Source organism: Leptonotus elevatus, chromosome 18 (assembly GCF_054856555.1).
Source record: "Leptonotus elevatus isolate MCC_2025b chromosome 18, RoL_Lele_1.0, whole genome shotgun sequence".
In the NCBI taxonomy this organism is placed as follows: domain Eukaryota; kingdom Metazoa; phylum Chordata; class Actinopteri; order Syngnathiformes; family Syngnathidae; genus Leptonotus; species Leptonotus elevatus.
In genome coordinates this window covers 12,508,879-12,532,850 of record NC_141256.1, presented here as the reverse complement: position 1 = coordinate 12,532,850, position 23,972 = coordinate 12,508,879, and the positions used below count along the sequence as shown (strand labels likewise).

Sequence of the window (23,972 nt, the reverse complement as noted above, 5' to 3'; positions counted from 1 at the left end):
GGACGTGGGGGACTTCAAACGATAACTCCAGAGTTAAAGCTTTAAAGCTTTAACTTTGACAGCACTAATGTATTTGCAAGTATGTAGGCTAAATGCTAAAACACGTAGCATTTTTCCCCCATAATGCCACGGGGTATTGACTTAAACATGCATATACCCCGTGGCATTATGGGGAAAAGGCCGAATGGAAATCATGCACTGTAGACATAATAATAAAGCCTCAAAATTATGAATAAACAGTGTTCACCTCCTTAATGTACATATTGGTATAATGTAGGCCAAATGCTAAGAAAATAGCAGGGTTTTTTTTTTTACTTGCGCCTGTGTAAATCCGTGTAAAACCGTGGCATGGGGAGTGCTATATTTTTAGCATTTAGCCTACCAATAACGTTCAAATGTATTTTCAAATACCTTTAAATGTATTTTCGAGTACCGGTATGTTCGAATTTCGCACAAATTTAATATATTCAAATGTACTTGTAAATACATTTGAACGTATTTGTCACTCAAAAATGTTTACTCCACATTGGCAGTTCCTTGCTTCCGTATATATATTCCTGTCGTTTTTGAAAACAATTGTGGCTCCAACTACTGCTATTAATGCTAATCGAGTTTTCAGATTCAAAGATCATAACGAGACGCTTTCATGAGCTGTCGTACAATTGAATTTCTATGAGAATTTAGAAGGCTGCATCTTCAAGGTGTCTCTGTAACACAATCCAAAATTAGCTTACTCGGTTGAGCACAGACCTCCACCAAGGCACAAAAAAAGGGAAGAATAATTTATCATTTCATTCTTTGAGCCACAGCTTTGCCCAAACCCGCACCACTGATAAGGTTTGTAGAAATACTTTTTAATACTAACTAACTAACTAACTAACTAACTAACCAACTAACTAACTATGAAGTCAAGCTAAAAGATGGCAACTGACGGGTACCTGGTGGTGGCTGAGCGCGGTCCACACTGCACGAAGTAGGGAGACGAAACTGAATGCCTGCAAGAGCCAAGCAGAGCCAGTTATTGGAGGCTCGTCCAAGTGTGACACAGATTTAAAAAAAAAAAAAAAAAGTACTGGGAACTACATTTACATAGCAAAACAGACTCAATTCTTAAGCAATTATTGATGTATTTTCCTTGCAAATGCATTTGTTAAATCAGTCAGGAAAGGAACACAGGCATTCTGGATTTACTGCAGTCTCTTTTTTTTGCAGTGTTAATGAGCTCGGTTGGTGACCAAAGACAATTTAATTAACTAATATGTAATAGCTCAGGTTGTCCAGCTTTACCTGTGTTTCTTTTTCCACTTCCAATGTCATCACACAGTGGGCAACCAATTTCTCAAATCCGCATAGATATTATTATTTTTTTGCTAACAATCTGTTTAGTGTCCAAAATCCCAAATATGATCAATCTTTTAAAAAAAATCTGAATTGAAGTCAATATATTGCCCATGTATCATGAAGTACTTGTAATGATCAATCCATATCATACTACTCATGCGTCATCTCAAAACAGACAGTAACATGTTATCTTAACGTACAGTACATACACATATTCACAAGACAATTATAAAACAATGTTGAAATTTCGCATTGCAATTGAAACAGATAATAATCTGAGATCTCTGGAGTGCCTTAGTAAAGACAATACAGTATTTTTATTTTTATTTTTTAACCATGACTACTTGCTGGACTACAGCAAGTTGAGTAGAATTTCATACATGCACTATAAAAACACAAAGACACTTACAAGGACTTGTGTCTTGATATTAAGTCTTAATGTAACAGAGCATTTCAATACTGTCCACTTTTGTAATCTGGATTTAAATTTCAAGACGATCGTTGCAACAGTTTCGAACAGTCACTCCCCGCCAAGCGACTCTGTCCACTCGCTCGCGCCAGACGCCGTCTTTGCCACAGTTGCGATGTCGGGCTGGCAGAGAGGCTGGTGAGAGGCCCGCTCTGACGCAGATCAGATCAGGCGGATTGGTACTTAATGACGTGCAATGACTGACGAGCTGTGCATGAGCATGGGGGCTGGAGATGGAACAGAGTGATTGTGTGGCTGTGCGTGGTATGCTAATCCTGCCTCATTTCAGCAGGGACAATTATATGTAAATTAAGATTAGGGTAAATATTAGTCTTCTAAAGCCTCGAAGCCACATAAAACTAATCCTTTTAATGGTGAACGTTTAATCTCAGGGCTCTGCAAACAGCGACTTCATATGCAGTTTGCAGTACCGGTGACAACATCACAGTGAGCGGAAAACAATTTTGATTAAAACGAAACAAAAGAATATGACCTTTGAAATGTAATCCTGTACTGTTGTATTCACATACAAACATTAATTCCATTTCTTTTGAATATTGACGAAAAACAAATCTCAGCTTCCTGGGTCATCTTGGCCAAGTTTCCACCCTACTGTTTCTTTGAGAAGAATATAAGATGTAAAGATGTCTCAGTTTTGCTCGTTGTGTTCATCCGTTTTATTTGACAGGAAAATAATCGTATTCAAGGATCAAAGAAAGCTATTTGAATCCAAATATACTTTGTATTTGATAATTTTTACATTAATTCCAATCTGTTACAATCTTCGTAGAAAATAATACCTGAAAAATGCGATTAATCGGGATTAATTAGGGAAAATTTTGCGATGAATTAGTTTAAAAAAAAGTAATACAAAAAAAAGTTGGGTCAGATTTAATTACAACCCACAAATTGGGTTCTTTTGTGGGTTATTCATTTGACCCAACTTTCTGATGTATTTAGCCCCAAAAGTTGGATCAAATTAAATTGATAACCCACAAATCAAACCAATTCTTGGGTGGTTTTGCGAGTTATTCATTGGACCCAACTTGTTGGTTTAGTTGAATAATCCAATTGAATTGGGTCAAAAATGAACCAACCCAACTTTTTGAGGTATTTAGCCCCAAATGTTGGGTCAAATTAAAAATAACCCACAAATAAACCCAATTTTTGTTTTGCTTTGTGGTTATTCATTTCACCTTGGCTTGGTTTGTGGGTTATTCATATGACCCGATGTTTTGGGTTAATTGAACCCAAAAATGTTGAGTCGGTCGCTTTTTGACCCAGTTTGGGTTAATTTTGACCCAATTGTTATTAGCGTGTGGAATAGGTTCGAGCTCACCGACAACCCTTGTGACGATAAGAGGTAAAGAAAATGGATAACTGGGTTTAAAATCCCATTTCTGTAACCTTTAACATTCAAGTTATTGATTGTTGTGCAACTGAGTAATAACCAATATTCTGTGCATGTCCATAGGCTGTATCATCACCATGTTTGATCGAGCGTGAGGGTTGTTTCGTGAAGATGGGTGAGCGGATGAAGAGATGTATGAGTGATCTGACAAAGGACATCTAGGACACCTGAGAGTGTGCAGGATTCTGCCATTGGATTTCCTACATTCAAAAGGTTGGTCTTCTTTTTATTATTTTTTATTTTTTGTATATATATATATATATTTACTGATAGAGTTTTGCACAATAAAACAAGCATGTTGTTTGGTAGCCACATACATAGATACATACAGTGGTGATGCCCCCATGGATGCAAGGTGGTGCAACCTTACATGTATGATAATATCTCAACAAACCAATACAAATCAGTGTCAACAAGGTATGATCTGAATAATTTGTCTTTTTGCTAGTTTTATGTGGTCATATGCTGGATTTCCAAAAATAAATCGCTCCAAATGATTAATAATAATTAAAAAAACTTAAGAAAAAGTAACATGTGATTATTTCATTTCAGCATAGCAGCTCCAAACTCGTATTAATGAAATCCTGACTTGTAAAAAGTATAACACCATCACTGTTAATAATGCTGGATCCTTACATTTTCTTAGCGCTAGCGTGGATGCCAATTTTGCATTATTTGTAATAACTTTGCTGCGCACTAACATGATCAGACAGTGTTCATTTCAAGAAATTATGTTTAACGACGACCACTGTCAAGCTGTATTTGAAAGTTTTTTAAAGTTTGCTGCTAGTGCAAATGTATTTTATGTTCATTGTAAATCTAACAGAACATGGCTTTAATACGGTTGCTGGCTCCTCTGAAATGACTGAAGTATTACATTTATTTTCTGTTTCTCAATAATGTTACTTTTCCACTTGCACTTCCAATCCCATCACATGCAGGAATACACTTGAGTATTTTGCTGTACTATATTCTTTTGGAGGAAAAAATTGCAAAAAAAAGTCAACGAACAAGTGCACATAAATCATTTGACGGTTGCGGAACTGAAGACCATGTGAGATACTCTGAGATCTCATGTCCAGCATGATCGCAGTTTGAACTCTAAAATGTTTCCCCAACATTTTAGTTGAATTAGGACTTAGGGTTGTTTAAATCTAGAGGTTCCACTTTATTTATTGTAAAAGTCACAATGTTATTATTCAGAGTTGTAAAAAGAGCATTGATTTGTGCTGGTTTGTAGAACAAAGCTGTTTATTTGGTTATAACCTGCCTTACTGCATGCCAGTAGATTTAAAAGACAAAGATAGAGTAGCCATAATTGATTCCGTCAAATGTTGAAAGCAAGAGGATGCATTAGTGTTCAAACCAATGGGATTTAACGGACATTCAATTGTAAATAAATTAAAATAAACAGCAAATAATACAAACTAAAATGTGGAATTTTGACGAAAAACAAAAACAAATCCATGCTTTGTCCAGCTGTTAAAAGGAAATAATACAGAAGTGCTAAAACGAACATGATGGCAACTACAGTATTTTTTTTTTTTTATTCCTTTATCATGTACAAACTTACCACTGACTTCAATGTGAGAAAAAATGAAGACAGTTTAAATACACTCGCGTGAGCATGACATCATTTTCTTTTCTACTAAGTGAAAAATGTCGATGAGTCAGACAAAATGTATGAAACATATAAAAGAAAGAAATAATAAAGCTTTTCCCTACCGGACCTACCGTACTCTCTACGCCCCCCAGCTAAGCTACGGGCGCCTAAAATGGGGAATAAAAGAAAAAGGAAATAATAACCAACCAAAAAATGACAGCTTTCTTAAAAATAAAATAAAATAAAAATAAAAATCCCTGAAAAGAGCTATGAAGTATATTTGATGTGTTTTATGGTAAGCAACTCGCTGCGTGCAACTGTTTTGTTGGATGTTATTGTAAAGCTATGACCCCCATTAAATTAGCATCAACATAAACATTCTAAGCATTTTTAATTCAATGTTTTATATCAATTTATGAAAAATACATAAGGCCAAGAAAATTTGGAATAAAAATTCACAAAAACACCACAGTAAGCAAACATAATTTGAAAGCAAAAAGTATTACATACAATGTTTGATTCATTTACAAAATGAAAGCACAAGCTAACAAATGCAGGCTAAGCGATTGTATTCAAAAGGGTTGTTTTAGAGCATCAATCAGAATCAGAAACATTGCAGTGTGAGATCCTTGAAAATAAAGACAGAGAAGCACATTTGACATTTCCTCTCGAAGAAATCCATGAAGAGAACCAAGGGCTTAAATAAATTGTAAAAAAACAAAAACGGTGCAACTTAAGATCCATTCAAAAGCTTTTGTCCTAATAACTACGCGTCATACATTTTGGCACAGTTGTTTCATTAGATCTCTGGGTGACAACATATTCTCAACGCAATTTCCAAACAAATATAGTGGGATGAATAAACAAAAAGCCAATTATATGTTTCATTGGAAAAATAAATAATAATTTTTTTACCCATTTCCTCTCAATTTTAAAATGTCTCTTTTTCATGTGTTTATTCTAAAATCATTTCTAGACCAAAGTGTTGATTGTTGTTGCTACATTTCTTTACTTATATCAAGGGACGGGTACATTCTTTGGAAAAATTATGACATTTAGATGAAAATCAAGATAACTCAAAAAGGTTTACTGAATTCCAGATTTTTCTTTCCTTTCCTTTTTTTTTTTTTTTATAGAAAAATATGACTTTACACAGTATTTCAAATCAACAATTAAAAACTACATGTGATGCTACTACAAAATAAATTCACCAGCTAAAGATTTGATTGTGATCAGCGAAAACAAGCAAGTGCAGAAATTAACTTTAGTTTATTACAACATAATTCTAAAAGAAAATGTCACCAAAAGTAAAGACCATTCTATCACAAGCAACTTAATATAACTTAATATCTAGATGACCCAAACAATACACCAAAGAACCAAGAATTTGCATAGAATGAATGAATACAGATTGGAGACATCATGATTGGCCAGCACCTTAAAATCACCTTGCATTCCCCCAGAAAAGGAGAAAATATTGTTGAGAAATGCCATCGCAATTCCCTCGAATAATGTCTTTTTTTTTCCAATGTACTGTACTGTATACATATAAATCTTTATAAGCTAGATATTTCACAGTCATATGCCTTCACTGAAATAATTTTAAACCTGCTTTTTGTTGACATTTAGATATATAACAGAAAATCTTAAGTATTGCACATGTGGGTCTATAGCAACAATGAATTTGAGCCTCTACCCATCAATCAACCTTTCCTTCACATACTTCTGCTGCAAATGATACCTTGCAATGTCAAAATTATTCAACGTAATAATTGAGAACCGTACTCCTAAGGCTGGACATGATAACTGATTAGCCTTAAGTTGTTTGATGTTGATCATTTGAAAGTGTTGGGTGATAAATGGTGTGCAGTACTGAAATGCAACCAGCAGAGGCACTGTTGATTCAGTCTTGACTCGTTTGCAGCTTGCAATGGCAGCCATGGGGAATTAAGCTACATCCACACAGACCTCCATTATGGCGTAATTCATTGTGCTCAATATGACGCTAGCATGGAAACAGGAGTTGATGACGTCTAGTTAGCAGGTCTGTATTTCTTATAGATTTGATGGAATTACCATTCTCAGCACAGTAATCCCATTGACGGGTTCACATTTAAGTCAGGGCTGTGATGCATCACAATTCTCTGTGGTCCTGCGATATTAGTGCTTCAAAAACATATACCGTAGATGCTTTCTGTCACTTTGGTACACCACGAGATAATGGAGCGGATGAATGGCGAGAGGGAATGCTAGCGGCTAATGGGCTACTATTGTGTCATGACCGACAAACTCAACAGCGGCTCCCACCCATTACGATTAGGCAGGAGCCTAGCTAGGCCATCACTAGTGAGGCGGTGTTAGTACATTCACTGGTACCTTACTGCACCTCTGGGGACTTCTTGGCGAGGTAGAGCCCCTCAGCGGCTCTGATTGTCTATATTTGGGGACGGATTTTTCCGTAGCAAGATTTCAAATTTTGCCCAAAGTTCCACCACCTCCAGTTGGGAATTTTTAGACTCATGCACCAAAATTAGATTGTTGTAAACTTTCAGTGACCGTTGCTACCACCCAAGTAATGGACATGATGAAATAAATAGCCTCAAAGACTTGGAAAAGGTGCTGTGTTTGGTTTCGAACCAAATTTACTCCTCTTTACTAACCTATCTCACTCCTCACCCAACACAGTATATTTTTAACTGCAACCAGTACAACCAGTACAGTAAGTATTTGAATATATTTTATATATATTTATACAAAATTGTACAATTATATACAAACATGAGTGGAACATAAATGGAGCTTTCGAAGCTATTACCGTTTGTTCTAAATGATCATTTTGAAGCCCCATTATTGTTTTTCCTCATTTGAATGTTGTGCAACTTCAAGGTTTTTCGACTTATTTTAAAGGTGAAGTCAACCACCCCAAAATATTTCTTGACAATGATATGTTCTATGCAGCCCCACTACAGTAATTTCTGGACTATAAGCCGCTACCTTTTTCACTTGCATTCAACCCTGCGGCTAATACAAAGGTGCGGCTTATCCATTAGATCACAATGGGGCGCACTATAAAGGAAGTGCAAGAGAGTCCGAGCAAAACAAACCAAGTGAGCCCAAATACAGTACGAGAGACAGAATGAGAGTGAGACAATTTGCACCCTCATTATGGAAAAGAAAGTAGCGGGAACACAGTGCGGTAACATTAAAACACCTGCGGCTTATAGTTGGGTGCGGCTTATATGTGTAGCAAAATCGAATATTCCCCAAATTTATCTAGCGCGGCTTATAGTCAGGTGCGCCTTTTAGTCCAGAAATTACTGTAGCAAAATCCAGCTATTTTTATCAATATGAGAAGGTGGCCATTTTGCCACTTGCTGTCAAGCCAAAACAACATCACAGTTGCCTAGGTCTCAAGTAACAACCAATCACAGCTCACCTTAAGAAAACAGTTGAGCTGTGATTGGTCGTTGCCTAAGCCCTGAGCCAGTGATGTCATTTTCAGTCGACAACAAGTGAATGTCATGTTTCGACTGGTAAGGTCACATATAAAATTATTGTCAAAAAATGTTTAAGGTTGACTTTAACTTTAAGGTTCATAACCTCAAGCTCTACCATGTTATTAAACCCTTTTTTAGAGGTTTACGCCCAATTTACACGGTTGTTATCGCGTGAACTCAACTCTCCAGCGTGAACCCCCGTGATCTTGTGGTCTGGCGGGTGCAGATTTCCGGACACGGACAGCTCACGCAACGCACGCGGTGTGAATTGCAGTCCGTGCGGCGGCCGTACGGAAAACGCACCGCGGCCGTTCCGCAGTCAGTGTGAATTGGGCGTTAAGTTTTGATGAGTTTATTGAATGGTAACAGTTTCTATTTTTGGTGGTTGAAATATTCAAAATTGAAAATAAAAGGCCAAAACACTTTGATTGCAATAACTTAAAAGTTAATGTGAATACATACATATTTTTCTTTTGGATGCATTCATTAGAAAACTATTTTTAGGGTTTATAAAGTTATTCACAGTATACGCAGGTGGTGAAGATCATGTTTTTACATGGAGAAATTGGAGACAAACCAACTCAACGTAATTCATCAACTGACCGTCAGATATAAAATTTTGTATTTCTGTCATTTTTTAAGACAACTGAGGAAAGACAATGCTGCTCTTATCGGCACTTATTGATCGAAAGATCAGCTACCATCTCGCTCACATTCACCTCACCTCAGTCTGAAGGTGAAAATGGAAGTAGTCTCTTGGAGGCTTTTAAAAGAACTTTAGAACCTGTTTGACAGATGACAGACTGCGTGTGCACAGAGTAAAGGGACTAACAACAGCCTTTTTTTTAAATAAAGTAAATACCAAGTTTGACTATGGCTTCCTCATCTCGGCCTATACAGTGACAGATGGGCGTGATTAGAATGACATCGACATATACGACATGGGCCCACTGGTGTACTTTCTGCACCACAGTTCAAGACTGGCACTTCTGTGGCCACCTGTGTGGCCGCACATTTCTTGCGGTTTAGGGACCCTTTGCTTTTTGTTGATCTCCCATGGGAAGTCCTCGATTGGAAGCGGGCTCGCAGGACTGCCTGAACCCTCCGGTGTGCTCTCGGGGGTTCCCTCTATGATCTCGATTCGGGGCGGGTTGATTAAATCCATGATGCTGAACGGCGCCGGCTCAGGTTGACACATCACCGACTTGTCCTGCGTATGCTGCCGAATGGACCAGCTGGATCCTGCTTGGATTCCAATGGACACTCTGTCTTGTGTTTGCGTGGTGCCGTCGCTGCACGGCTCGCGGCACAAGGTCCACATGTTGTAGCACTGAGTGAAGTTGAAGAAATTGCTGTTGAAAGTCTTCAGCTCCCCGCAGACGTCTCGGCGTAGCTCTGCCAGCTCGTAGCGCATGGCGGAGATTTCGTCCTTCCACTGCATGTTGAAGGCAGCGACCATGTTTGCGGATTCCTTGAAGGCCTGGATGGCTTGAGGGACCGGTGGCTCAGTAGTGGCCATGGGCGAGGCACTGGGGACCCTGTACGATGGCGGTGTTGCTGGGGGCACTGAGATGGCCGTTACGGTGGAGCTAGTACTGTGCTGGCTGCGAGCAGTCACCGTCTCCCTCTCCAGCCGCTCCAGCTCTGCATAGGCAGAGGAGCTGGCACCGTCATCGTCCTCTATCATGTCGTCATTTAGAAAAGAGGTCGCATCCACAACATCATATCCCTCTGGAAGAAAGATTTGAATATGCAAACAGGAAAATGCAAGGTGAAAGGAACAGCTGGAGAGTGATCTGATTGAGGTTCTCAACTAGAGAATCGACTACACATATCTATGACAAACATACAATATGTGAGTTAGCTGGTGATTCCAGTCACATGCACAGTGCAACTTTTTTTGTTGTTGTTTTGCCAAAATACAGAATATTACGGAAGAAGATTAGGGCCAGTGAAGAGAAAAAATAAAGTTAGATTCTGATTTTATGCTCAGCATTCTGACTTTAACGTGAGAATTCTGACTTTAATCACAGAATTCTGACTCTAAAGTGAGAATTCTCACCTTATTCTCAGAATTTAGATTTTCTAACTTTTCCCCACAATTAATAGTTCTACGCCACAAAGTCAGAATTCTCACTTTAAAGTCAGAATTCTGAGAATAAAGTGAGAATTCTGAGATATATATAACATATAACATATTATTGTCAATTTTGTCTTGTACTACCACTTGCTGTCAACTGAATATGACGTCACAGTATAGGTAACGACCAATCATGGCTCACCTGTTTTCTGAATCTGAGCCATGATTGGTCGTTACCTGAGCCCTGAGCAACTATGATGTCATTTTCAGTCGACAGCAAGTCGACAGCAAGTGGCAAAATGGATAAAAAGAAGTGGATTTTACTACTTAACTCATATTCCACAAAAACAATATTAATCAGAATGCCAAAAACTAGTGGGACATATACAACATATTACTGTAAAGATTTTTTGGGGATTGACCTTTTAACAAGGACTGTAGTGTCACAGAACTCACATACTGTAGGCTTTCCACAATGTTTTACACTGCCTTCTCAGTCATGTCAAAGAATAACAAGCTTCTTTTCATCTTTTTTTACTGCACAGCACAGAAAAGAGTGAAATCAAACACATCAATCATATCAAATCAGCATTTGATTATCGTAGAATTGAGTCATCAAAATATTTCAGTGAGACGTTAATTTTGTGCCATTTAGTGCCAACGAAAAGATGTTAAGAGAGTGATAGATCCACAACCCACTGGACCACGAAACAGTTATGAACCCTATTGAACATATGAGGTCCAAGGTGATTAATTTGACCCCACCCCTACTCCCAACTTGATGGCCGCACAAGGGAGAGCTGCAATCCCACAGTCAAAGACAGCTGACAGACTCCATGCCAAAAGGGTATACTTTGCCACTCCCTGCTTGTAACAAGAAGCCACACTTTCATGGAAAAAAAAAAAAAAAGACGTTCACATATGAGACATCTGAGACAGTGGCGATTCTATGATTGCAAAATGAAAACATTTGGAATTTTGGGAAGTATACACCTCTCAAATATTTACATTTACAGATGTCTACGCACACTTCATACCGGCACTGCAAACAACTCACAAAAGTCAGCGTTGCGTTCGCTTCTGCTGTTGATCCAGTGCAGAAATTGAGTTTTGTGAGTTGTTTACTCAAGTTAGTCTACCAGTTCCTTATAGAAGGTCTTTAAGTTAAGAGCTATTTTATTCACTGAGAAGGCAGTGCAAACACATATACATAGATATATGTATGCTTCAGTATTAATAAAATACCTGCAACAATCATCACTGATGCCTCCAGTTGTTCTTTTCCCCTGGTTATCCTTCAAGAGATGGTTGGTCAAATGGAGACGGGTTTGCTGCTCATCTGCCTTACAGAGCACCACACGGCATCCCTTCCCCTCCCACTATCCTCACAGGGGATACCTTCATACAATTCAGGCATAACTAGATCTGCTCGTATGCTATCGTGACAAACAACATCAATTTTGGATCCAACCAATACGGGTAACATTAATTTCTAGGCCAAGTATTGCACCGTAGGAGAGAGAAGCTTGAATTGGAGACAGCTAATCACCACCCAGGGAGCCCTTCCTCTGTGTCGGCAAAATGTTAGCTGTCAATTTTCTATTGAATCCTGGCATTTTTTTGCTTGTTTGGCCTGTTTCAAGTTCAGCAAATAAGACGGTGGGATTGGAGAGCACTCATCTATCCTCAGTGCTTCTGTCACAGAGAAGAAATTGGAGATGGAAACCAAATTGATTTAAATCAAATACAAAAATCCAAATTGTACAGGAAAACAAAAACCCACAACGGTTTCCATTTTAAACTGACAGAAAAGTAAAGTACAAAAAAGCAGGGTATAGTGAGCATAAGTGCACATATATTTAAAGAAAAATGTTTCAATAGGGTTCATAGCTTTACTCTTTACGGCAAACACCAAACGCAATTGGTGAGGGAAGTGCTGCAAAAGCTCTGCTTGCACAAAGAAACCTAACTTTTGGATCGATATTGCAAATACCGTGTCACATAAAGCTGTGAGGTCACACTTAAAGCATCCTGAATTTATAAAACAAATTTCCAACTTTGAGTTTGTGGAGTTGGATATTTCACTGGAATCAGTTTAACCCGTGGTCCTGTGACAGACGTGTACATAAGTAGGCCGGACAGTGCTCTTCAGACGTTTCATGTAACACAATACAGCAATACCTCAAATAGTCATGTAAGTTAATTTGTGCAACCAGCATATATGTGTATTTTCTCTCCAGTTTGTTGACTTACCTTAATGTTATCAAATGGTTCTAATTTTTTGACTGCCAATTATATGGCCATTCACTCATTCACTGCCAGGCCAGTTACAATTGATTTTTGACGTCTATAGCCGTCAATGGCACTGAATGACTTAATATATACAGGTGCATCAGAGCAGGGTGAGGGCGGGTAGTTTATTGTCTTAACACAAATGTTACAATCTACCAGTCCCTGACCCCTTGCCCGTGCCCTTTCTTCAGTCCTCCCTGAGACTGACAACACATAAAACACCACAGTTTCACATGCTCAGGGCCTTTTTCTTGTAGACATGCCATGGAATGTGGCTGTGCCATGTTGTGGTATTGTGACGGTGAGTGTATGCGACCCTTCCCACCCCATTGCCCGTTTATAGCTTTGCAAAAGCAAACTGACACGCAAGCAAATCCATCAAAACAGTCAGGGCAATGCAAAAACTTTGAAAGAAAATCAGCTTGGCATCTCAGAAATTCAAGGGTTCCCCACTGTACATATGTAGGTATGTCAAGTTTGTGCTTATGTATAGGATGCATGGGGATATGTGGTCTAGGCCCTCTCGCATTTAGCGGGATATTGTTTTACCTGTTGTGGATCTGAGAGTTGAAGTGACAGTGGAGGATGTCATTGAAGGCAAGCAGTCATCATCTTGGGAATAACCAGCCTGTATTGCACGGAGGTAACTGTGGCTTCGAGTGCGGAACGAACCGGGCAGGTCCAAGGCCTCCATAGCCTGGGATTCTACTTCACTAAATACGGACTCGCAAACTGACTCAAACTGGCCATTGATCTCAGTCTCACTCACCTGAGAGACAAAAACAGGAATAGCAGTCCTTAATTTTTCCTCTTCCTTTCTCTTTCTCACTTTGATTCTTCCCCTTTGCACAGCAAATATGAAGGAGTGTTAGCATAAGGACATGCCACTGACAATTCCCAACCAACTTAAAACTGCATGAAAGTCAAAATCAAATAAAACAGAGGGTAGATCACAACACAGACATGTTAGCTTTGTATTGCACAGCATTTGTTATTTTCCGTAACCCCTTCCAAAGGGTGACCAGATCAAAATTAATAACTGGAACACTAAAATTTCGCTGAAAATAAAAAATACAATAAATTCTCACCAAGAACTATTTGTAAATTGAATTGCTAGTCAATCTAGTGACCGGTGGTTGTGTTCTTACTTTAGCTAATGCTAAATGCTATCTTGGTTTACAGTTCAACAGCGCTAAAGAAGCCAATGCACTCACCATTATCCAATCTTTTTTGCTCGGTCCCGGAGTTGTGGCAATGTAGTCCCCTCCCCCTGCAACTTCCGTTGACATTCGGCTGTTTTGATTTTGGTGCGTCAAATAAATTACAACATTTTTCCACGTACTCCCTGCAATGTGCTCACGTTTTAGTCATTGCTCTTTGGTGCACTGAATGAGGATTTCTATGGATAGTTGAACTTGAGATACTATGTTAATGGTTAGTGAACGCACCTCGAGTCAACTGCACAACACAACTTTGTTTTGCTTCTCCACGTATGCAGCTATCATTTTTCTTTGCAAAACACTGTTTGTGAAACTGAAAATAACACAAAAGTGTGTTCTTCAAGTCATTAAATGAAAACAAATGCCCCGCCAAAAATGCTCTGCTTTCCTTCGGTCTGACTATGTCTCCCATGATTCTTAGACACATAAGCAGGAAGTAGTTCTAGTTCCCATATGACGCAAAATTTAATGTAAAAGGTAATAGGAAGCTATTTAACAGTCAAATTAATTTTTAATTGGTTTATCGTATGAATCGCTATGATGGCTGTGTGATTGACATGCAGATTGGCCAAACAATTGGTTTGCTGACTGGAAGAATTGGGACGGGACCTGCGTAAAAATGCGGCAAAACAACCTGGTCAGGACTGTTCCGGTTTAAATGACCTTTGGTCACCCTATCCCTTGCCCTTCCACCTAAGGTCGGTACAGTACTATTTAATACCCATTTCTACAAAAAAAAAGTGCTTCCAAAATTACCCCATACTGTTGATAATAATAATCCATTTAAACAGTTGACTAAGTGACAGGTTATTGTCACTATATAATAATCACATTCTCCTTAAATGTTTCACACTAATTCTTATTTAATAATGTAAAGATGTAACCCGATTGCACACTTCTTTTTGATTTTGGACAAAAGCATATTTTCCTCTTCTTACTTGTTCTCCATAAACGGACTTCACAAATCATTTTACTGTAGCAACCCCCCGGGTCCAAAGGAGCTCCAGAACAGACTCGCACAACTGATAGCAGCATATGAAAAGGGAAATACCTGGAAATGTTGATGTGTGGTTAATTATGATGCTTTGTCTCACAGCCCCTGTGCCTAGCCGCTAATCTTGTGACGTAAAGTAGCAGTCTGCTATTTTGCATGTTGCTAAGCTAAGTCATTGTTAACTGTAAAATGAAGATTCAATGTGTGTGTGTATGTACATTTTGACTCTAACATTAAATCAACAACGCTTTTTGATCTCAGTCTACAAAACACTATTAGCTGTCAGCTTCCAATAAGACTGTCTCAATATCTGTACCCTTCTAAATATATTTGTCCTGCTGTGTTGCTTTCGTTAGCATGCATGTTTGCCACTCACCTGGCTGACGCAGCTAGCCTGACTGAGGGTGCTGACAGCGCGCATGTAACTCTGGTTGCGAGAGCGGAAGGGCGGTGGATGAAAGTTGGTGGCCGGGTCCAGCGTAACGCTCGGGTGGGCCCGCATTTCTCTCATGGTTTGCAAGCGGTAGCCCGGGCTGAAGGGACAGACAAGAAGTCACAGGTCTATCTATCTAATGTTATGGAGAGTGAGTACTGTATAGACTATATGGTGGTTTTCCTTCAGCAATATGGCTTGATGAGATTGGCCTCAAACGCTACAAAATAAGTGTCTTTGGACTAAAGTAGGAGTAATCAGAACCCTGCTGTGACAGCACCAACGAAAATAGAAGTGAGTGGCTAAAGGATGGCAGATGCATGACGCCTCCCTGCCTTCTCACATTTTGGCTTTGTTTCACACTGCCTGAAAGCAGTCATGGAGAGCAACATGCGCAATCAAAACATAAGGATGGGTGGGATGTGATTCTACAGAATTGTATAGCTTGTTGGTGAACTTTAAAAGACTGTTAGTTTTTATGTTTTTATGTAAAAAAAAATTGGGGATTCATTTGGCAGTTGAATGATGAGTTTGATTTGTTGGTAAGAATTAGGTCAACAAAACAAACAAATAACCATAGAGTATTTTGGACCAGACCTACCTGTGGGAGTCGAAATGTGGTCTGTGCATGGCTGACTTGAGGACCAGAGCATCCGGCCGAACGCCTTTCTGCGGGGAGGTCTTGGGGCTTTCAGAATCGCCACTATCATCATCCACCTCTCCCATAGCTTTGACATAGCTACTGCTCCTCATCCGCCGGCACGGGATCTCATCGTCCCTCTCCCCGGGATATCCTCCCCAATCATCTTGAGGTACCTGGCAGGCAATAGTGTGAATGCTACATTTTAGCCAGTTTATTTCTGTGATGAACAAAGATGGACGTCTCCTCCATGAGACCACTTGTAAGGTTTGGCAAACTGGTGATATTTACAAGTACAATGCGGCCCAATTAGCCAAATGAGTGTGAAGATTCTTTCAGACGTGAGTTGCATAATATTTTACTTCTTTCGCTATAAAGAGAACATTTAACTGATGCACAGCAGCTTCTCTGTGCGCACCCCATGGGAATGACATCCAGTCTACTTCAGTTTCTCCAAATGTGATAACGCACTTTGCAGTACATTAAATAGCATTGCAAGCACAAAACAGAAGGGAAATGTCTGTTCTTTTCCTCCAAGAAATGGCGCTCAAGTTAATACATTAGCATTTTAGTTGACTGCTTCTTGGTGCAGTAAATTAGATCATCCTTCACAAGTTGTCAGTTGTAACATTCAAAACCCGATTGGGGTCACAACAACTTGGATGTCACAGTCATTATTGTAAAATGATCCTTAGTAGTCCACATGTTTGTTTTTTTTAGCTACTGAACCTTAGGTTTATGGGTAAACAATACAATTATGGTCGCAGCAAAAATATTTTTTAGTATTGTTTTAATAAGTTGAAAATAGTGTACAGCACACTGTGAAGCACATCCGAATCAAGCAAGGGTATGTCTAAGACCTGCTACACACTGAGCAAGCCAACCGAATGGACTGAACGAAACAGTGGTGATCCAATTACAGCCGCCGACTGCTGGTGTGCTTATTGGGAAACAATGTTTTACGGTGCCACATAAACTGTATTGTATTATTTTCTGTTGAACTGGAAACAACATGGCATGCATGTCAAGGAAGCTGTATATTATACGGGTTTTCTCTTATATAGCGATTTTGTACCTTGAGCTTCTGATGATGCAGCATCAGAAACAACACTAAAGGACACAAAAAAATGGTAACAACAGCTTACTATAGTTGTGCTACTATAAATGTTTATATAATTAACATCCTGGTATCCATTTCTGTCCATTTCTAATGATGATGGTTCACACGCTGTAGAGACATATTAGTTTGGTGCACGTACAGTATATCCAATAACACCACTGCACAATGTGAACCATCACAGGCACAGCGTTGTCCCGATAATAACAATGACTCACTTTACTCAATAATACAGCTCGTTGGCTCTAGCAATGAGATGAGCGGCTGATTACCCTTATTTTCAGTCATGAAAACATCCTCACTTGACAAACGTGCCTCAGCTGGGCAGAAAAGTAAATAACAAACTTTTTTTTCTATGTAGTGGAAAATGTAGGGAAAAAATACATAATGATACTACTACAATGTTGTTTCAATCTACTAAATCTAATGTAAATATAGCACTTGTTTTGCTGAAGGAAAATGTATGTCACTCGTGCGGCTGGTTTAAGACTGGTTGACAACGAGACAAGGTTAAATTAAGTATTTTATTAGATGATAGTCATAATTGAATTATTTTAATGTGCAGCTAAAACACTTTACTAGTAGATGGTTTATACTGGGATCTGTGTGTGAATCTGGCATGGACATTTCTGTTTAGAGTTTGTGTTCTCTCTGTGCTTGCATGGATTTTCCCAGAGTACACATTCTCTCGCAGTCCTAAAACATGCATATTAAGTTCTGGAAGACTACATTTTGTGAGTTTGTAAGGTTCACTCATTCCAGCATGTGTTGACGTGTTTTTGTGAAGACAAATATTTGCTAAATGTTTCATTCAGAGATGCAAGTAAACTTTTCTCGATTTTTAAAAAAAAAATTGCACTGATTCTTTTTCTTCAGCACATCAGGTTTTCATAATAATATTAATTCCATGTTATTTTGAGATCAAGTTTGCGGGTTTTCTTAGAAACACTCTCTACCAGTCGGCAAAAAACACATTAGCTAATGATGAACTAATCACCTATTTTCATACACAGATTAAAATTGTAACTTGAGGGCTACTTGGAAATTAAAATAGAGACCTTAAGGAGCGTCATTTTTGGATAAATCTCAAAATCCACAATTTTAACCACCGGTCCAACATTTAAAATATACATGAAAATGATATCTGCGCTAATTACTGTGCCTTGTATTTTTAGTGCGACATCTAAGGAATTCTCATGCGAACAGACTGAATGTGACCAGGTGGCAGCTGGAGGGACTCTGCCAGCTGACTCATAAGCTTGTTAAACGCCAGTCAGAGAGATGCTGTATTGACAGTCTTTCAACAGCTGCTGCTTGGGAGTCTTCAGCCGGATCTGCATGCTGACATTCAAATCACTTTTCACTCACAGACAGGAACAATTGATTAGTTAGTGCACCTTTCTTCTACCAATTTTACATAGTATAATGTTAAAGTAATACAGATGTATCAACAACATTTCTGGTGATATAGAAGTAGACAATACTCTAAAGGCTACATTTTGCAAAGTTATTTACGTGGCTCTTTATTTATTTCATTATACAAATGCAGCATTTAGTATTGTTATCTGCAGGGTCATACGCTTCATTCTTCAAAAGGTGAAAACGAAAAACCTAAGGCAGAGTCAAAATCCTTTTTGTGTTGCTTTAACAGGCCTTATAAATGGAGCACGTAATGTGTCATGGTGCAAAAAATATGGACTATGGCATCCTTACTTTCTATTCAGCACACTTTTGCCAAAAAAGCCCTGGCTGAATAGTACAAACTGTCTACCTTTTAAGCTGTGGTACAGTCACTCTTTGTTCTCAGTATCACTGTGACAATGATCGATTCAGTTGTGTTGTAAAAGCACAATAGTTCCCAGTGGTGTCCACACAAAAGGGAAACCTGGTTAAATATATCATGATCTCAGTATCATGGACACAGTAATTGACTAATAGGTAGCATTGGGAAATCCAAAAAGCCTCTTTGCTTCATGACTAATCAATACATCTGGGGTTTGTAGATATTGATCTAAGTCATGGTCAATTTTTTGGTCTTTCTGTATCGTGCAGTCACACTCACCTGTAGATAGTGACAGGTCCGCGAAGGCTTATGGTCTGTGTGCATCATGGTTTTCTCCAGGTTGAGTGATGACTTTCTGTAGGCCTCCTTAGCCTGGCTAACCGTCAGTGTAGACCAGGAGCTCCTCTTCATGAATTTGCCTTCGGGCGCCATTGCCATATTGTCACAGGCTATGCACTTGACGTCGTTGTTACTCTTCGAGGTTTTGAGTGACATGTCTCCAAAATAATGTCCGTGTATGGAATCTGGGTAACAGTGGGTAATGTGTTCCCCGTGGTGTCGTGACATAACACTGGGAGTGCGATAGGTGCTGTCGCTATCCAGATTGTCATCGGAGCTCCACCAGCCACCAGATCGGTGCTTGCGCTCTTTGCTCTTGCTCCTCTTGCTACCATGTTTGTTAGATTGATGGCCATGATGATGGTAACTCCCTGATCCTCCACCTCCTATGATGTCGCCTTTTGTGCCGTTCATCTTAGACGATCCCTCCAAGGAGTGGGACTTTGTGAAGAGCTTCTGGACTGAATGAACAAGGTGTCTGATGCGGCCAGGACTCTCGCTGCGTTGTTCGGCGGTGGTGGATGTGCGCTGATACTGTAACGTGTGGAAGCCATCTCGGTGTAGTGGCATTTGCTTCTCAAACTGATCCAGCAGATTGGCGGGGAGGCGATTGCTCTTGGTGCCGGCATGGTGTGAGGCGGCGGCGGCTGCAGCTGCGGCGGCAGCAACCGCCGGTGAGGTGGCAGAGGCGGTTATGGCGACGCAGTCGTCCCGTGTTGCTGAATCGTAATACTGATTGTTGTAGTGCATTCGGGGGAAGGTGCTACTGGAGATGTGGTCGGACACGGCGACGGGAGGCATCACAACTGGGGACATCATCATACAGTCAGAGTGGATGGAGCTCCGTGGTGAGTAGCGATGTTGGAAGTCCATGGGGCAGCTCTCTGTTGGGCTGAGCAGGTAGGAGGTGTGGCGGGAGTCCGAGCCATGGTGCATGTGGAGGTCGTGCACATGGGGGTCGTAGTCAAGGCCATGGGGTAAAGGGATCTGGTGTTGGGAGCGGCTGCCCGATAAGCCTTTCATGTTCCTGGCCGGAGGGAGGTGTCTGGCTTCATTGAACTTCCGAGACCGGGACCAAGGTGTAAACGTCTGGTCTGTGTCAAAGAATAAGAAAGAACATATGAGGAGGAAGAAGGAAAAAATCGTTGCATTTAACCGTGTTACCCATTTCATTCCTCGACATTAATAATCAGGAAGATGAACTTCAGATGAAAAACACCATAGAGTGGTTACAATGTGGGTTGTAAAGGCAAACGAGCTATTTTCAACTTCCCACCGTTTTACCTGCACCCTCAGCTCATTAATTACTTCTCTCCTCTGCAGCAGGAAACCCCAGTGTAGAACAGTGCACTCCGTCTTACATAATGCTTGGGATCTCTGATCTCACACACCATTTGAAAGGAGCCAGAAATAAATTGCGCAGTTGTCATAGCAACCACTGCTGAAGAACCGAGGTTCTGTAACAGGATTTTCAAGGTTGTTTAGGGTGGATCCCGGCCACGGAGAAAAGACATAAGGACATATATGTGACAAAACTACTTGAGCAAAGCATTGTACATTGGTTGGTATTTTTGAGCACTTCAAATGTGGAGACCATCGCTGTTAATTGTAATGGCAACAGAGCTCAATTCTGTCCAGACGTCCGTCAATGTCACACTCCTGCAAGCGTGGATGATATGAAATGGTTGCTAAGGCAACAAATTGGGTCAAATTAAAGAAGACAGCAATACATGCTCAGACATTTAATGATTATGTGTGTGCAGATTAATTTGGAGACCATGTTGTTTACACTGTAATGTAGTCATTACGATGATGTGTTTGTCAATCAGGGTGCTCATGGAGATACAGGACAAGCATGAATCAACACTTTAGCTGTTTCTCAATATGCATTCTTGTCCATTCTTACGTCCTTGTGATCTCGTGAAGCATCATCAGTATTTTTGGGAGTTAGCAAGTACAGAGCCATTCCAATTTATGAAGAGAAACACTGTTCTTAGGAAAAATTTTCTTGAGTATGTTCTTAGGAAGACCGTACTTGGCAAGTTCACAAGACCATACTCTGCGTTTTACATTTTGAGAAATGGCCATTGACTTCCCTTTGAGTAGCGGATAAAACTTGCTTAGCTAATATTTCATGTGTCTTTCTGTTCTTTCTCAGCATGTGCACTACTGGCTTTTTGTTTTCACAGTCAATGATATTACTATCGGATGGTTTACTATTTGACAGGATTATGCTAAAACGACTTTGGTGCAAATTTGTCCCCAGAACACCAAGTGTCAAGGATTCCAGACGATTTGCCTCTTCCGTTGAGTCAAAATGGAATCATTACCTTTTCCCTAAAATTGACCATGCTGACGGATGAATAGATATTATGGTTTGTTGTGTGTCTATTTCTTGTGACCTGAAATGTTCTGTTTCAGATCTGATACAGTGGCTTCAGCATTAGACCACTTTAAGTTGTTGCGTTAACTTCTTAAACTTACTGTAGTTGTCTAGTAAAACTGTCAACCATCATCTCACTGGAACTAACAGTTAATTTCTTAATTCATTGTACCGGTGTCACAAAGCTCACATGAATGTACAGCCACATTTGATTAGAAATATATATAAGCCTAAAGCAAGTTTTGTAGCAGAGCAAGGAGATTCTGTCAATTTATAGGGTACTTATCGTAAATTAAATACGTCACACACAGGAAAAAAAAATCTCAAGTAACAGCACAAACCAGCAGTAGGAGGTCCAGGTCATCCAATATTTGCAGCAGACTGATTTTCACTATTTGCCAGTGCATAGTGGCCAGTGTACAGTTTTGTGCATGCGTGGGTGGTGACATCAAGGCAGAGGATGCTGGCAGGCTCAACAAACTGGTAGAAAAAAACGTATTGTGTCATAAGGCTGAATTGTCTGCAGGCAGGAGTAGAGGGGAGGATAAGTTTCTGAACTTAGTATTGGACAATACTGCCCACTCCTTTTGCAATACCTGATATATAAAGGAGTGTTAACCTCTGTCATCCCCCTGGATTGACCTGTGGAGTTTTGGTCAAGTGTCTGTGCAAACTTTTACCTGGCTGCCCAATTTAAGATCCCAAAGACTTTTGTAAAGCACTTAAGTCGGGGCACCCACAGACCCCCACACATCTTTATTTTCAACTACTTTTTATTTCTATTTGCCATTAATTCCTCATTTGACGAGGACGTTGAAAATTCAATAGCTGATCTCACCTCCACCTTTGGGATGAAGTAGAGTAGGTATGTCCCTCTCCGTTTGACCTTAAATGTTCCTTTTCATAAGCGTTTGCACTAAACTGGATGCTGTCCCAATACTTTGACCCCTATAATGTATTTGACATTTCCAATTACACACTTCTCATTTCCAGAACACACATTGAACGCATGTGAGATGCAGACGTGAGCTTTCTTGCCTCGCAGCTTACGCAACAGCTATTGTGGTGTAAGTGCCGCAGGCTATTTCCTCACTACCTTAAATATGCTTTTGTCAGCACCTGAAGCCGTTTGTAACCCACTTTCATCCTGAGAGAGATGCCACACGCGGTGGGGGGGGAGGTGGTATGAGGGCCAGCGTGGCAAAGAAAAAAAAAGAGGGGAAAGCCTCACTGCATGCTCTGCACTCACACTGCGGGGAGACTAGTGTGCTGCCGGCTGCTAAGCTATATAGCTAAAGCTGTGCAGCGTAACTTGTTACAGTCATCTTCTTGCCATGCATTTCCCAAGATGGTTGCATAACTTGGCATAAATGAAGCCTTCCTCCTCCACACCAATACACAGCTAAGTCAATGCCACAGGGAGGCACAGAGCAACAGGCAGCTAAACTGTAGAGCATGAGTCACTGCGGTGAAAAAAATATTTTCCATGTGGTAATATTTTTATGGCTGTTAACCAAGCATAAGCTCCTGATCAATCTTACTCTTTATGCATTTACTGAAACAGACACGAGCACTGAAACGTAGGGAAGACTAGCTCTTGGAATCAGGGATCTATGACTGCTGAACTGTTATTGAGCAAATTTGCTTGCCTGGCCTATCCATGAATTATGGGCGTGACTTCCGGTATGAACTGAATCAACGTTTTGTTTACATGGGAACTGTTCACGCGAGTCCACTTTCTATGACATTTACAGATTGGGAACACTAGTTGTCGTAACGCTAATGAAGCAAAGTAGGTAGATGATATAAAGTCGGCAGTGACAACGTACGCTCGCATAGGTGTCACTCCAGCATGCCCACGCTAAAAGGTCACCGCTCACCACTGTTTTATATACTTTCTGAACGTTGGCTCTTCGGACAGTAAGGCAATGATCAATCTCAGAGGCTTATCAGCAGAGGTGGGCGTGTCAATGAATTTTAAGCGTCCGTCATTCAGCATTGGTCAACAGTCGGGACACCCTTCCGTCATTGGCAGTCCGTCAATATTTCAAGCCAACCCGTCATTCGTCAATTGCGCAGCAAAGTGACCAGCCATAAATGTTTCCGTCATTCGAAGTGGGCATCTGTCAGTCCGTCACCAAAATGGGATGTTCGTCATTGACATATTGCCAAATTTATTGACGGATTGACGATTACATTGACAGACAAAAACCCACTTCCGTCAATGCTAAAGTTCGTAAATTTTTAGAAGTTTACCCTCAATTGTTAACAAAATAGGCGTCCGTCATTGACGGATTGAGGGACCTTCCGTCAATATTGATGGAAGGCCCACCTCTGCTTATCACTAGTCTTGTACTCAAGACCGAGAAC

General features: G+C 40.1%; 2 protein-coding genes across 9 annotated transcripts in view; one reads left to right on the top strand and one right to left on the bottom strand.

Annotated features, from left to right (window-relative positions):
• LOC147158673 (cytospin-A-like) overlaps nt 1-23,972 on the top strand; it is a 62,465-nt gene that overhangs the window by 5,130 nt on the left and 33,363 nt on the right. For all 4 annotated transcript variants that reach the window (XM_086061590.1, XM_086061592.1, XM_086061587.1 and 1 more), the window contains one exon: nt 3,285-3,434. The gene's annotated coding sequence lies outside the window, so the exon portion shown is untranslated. The remainder of the gene's footprint in view (nt 1-3,284; nt 3,435-23,972) is intronic.
• Nucleotides 1-23,972, bottom strand: part of dlgap2b (discs, large (Drosophila) homolog-associated protein 2b) — a 53,282-nt gene that overhangs the window by 6,724 nt on the left and 22,586 nt on the right. For 2 of the 5 annotated variants that reach the window (XM_086061582.1, XM_086061585.1), the window contains 6 exons: nt 19,160-20,313; nt 15,942-16,156; nt 15,284-15,440; nt 13,243-13,462; nt 4,947-4,991; nt 939-995 (listed from right to left, as the gene is read on the bottom strand). In XM_086061582.1, the coding sequence (XP_085917708.1) occupies nt 939-995; nt 4,947-4,991; nt 13,243-13,462; nt 15,284-15,440; nt 15,942-16,156; nt 19,160-20,313 (1,848 nt within the window). Of the gene's footprint in view, nt 1-938; nt 996-4,845; nt 10,053-13,242; nt 13,463-15,283; nt 15,441-15,941; nt 16,157-19,159; nt 20,314-23,972 lie in introns of those variants that run through there. The other 3 variants (XM_086061583.1, XM_086061584.1, XM_086061586.1) reach the window with 3 other exon arrangements.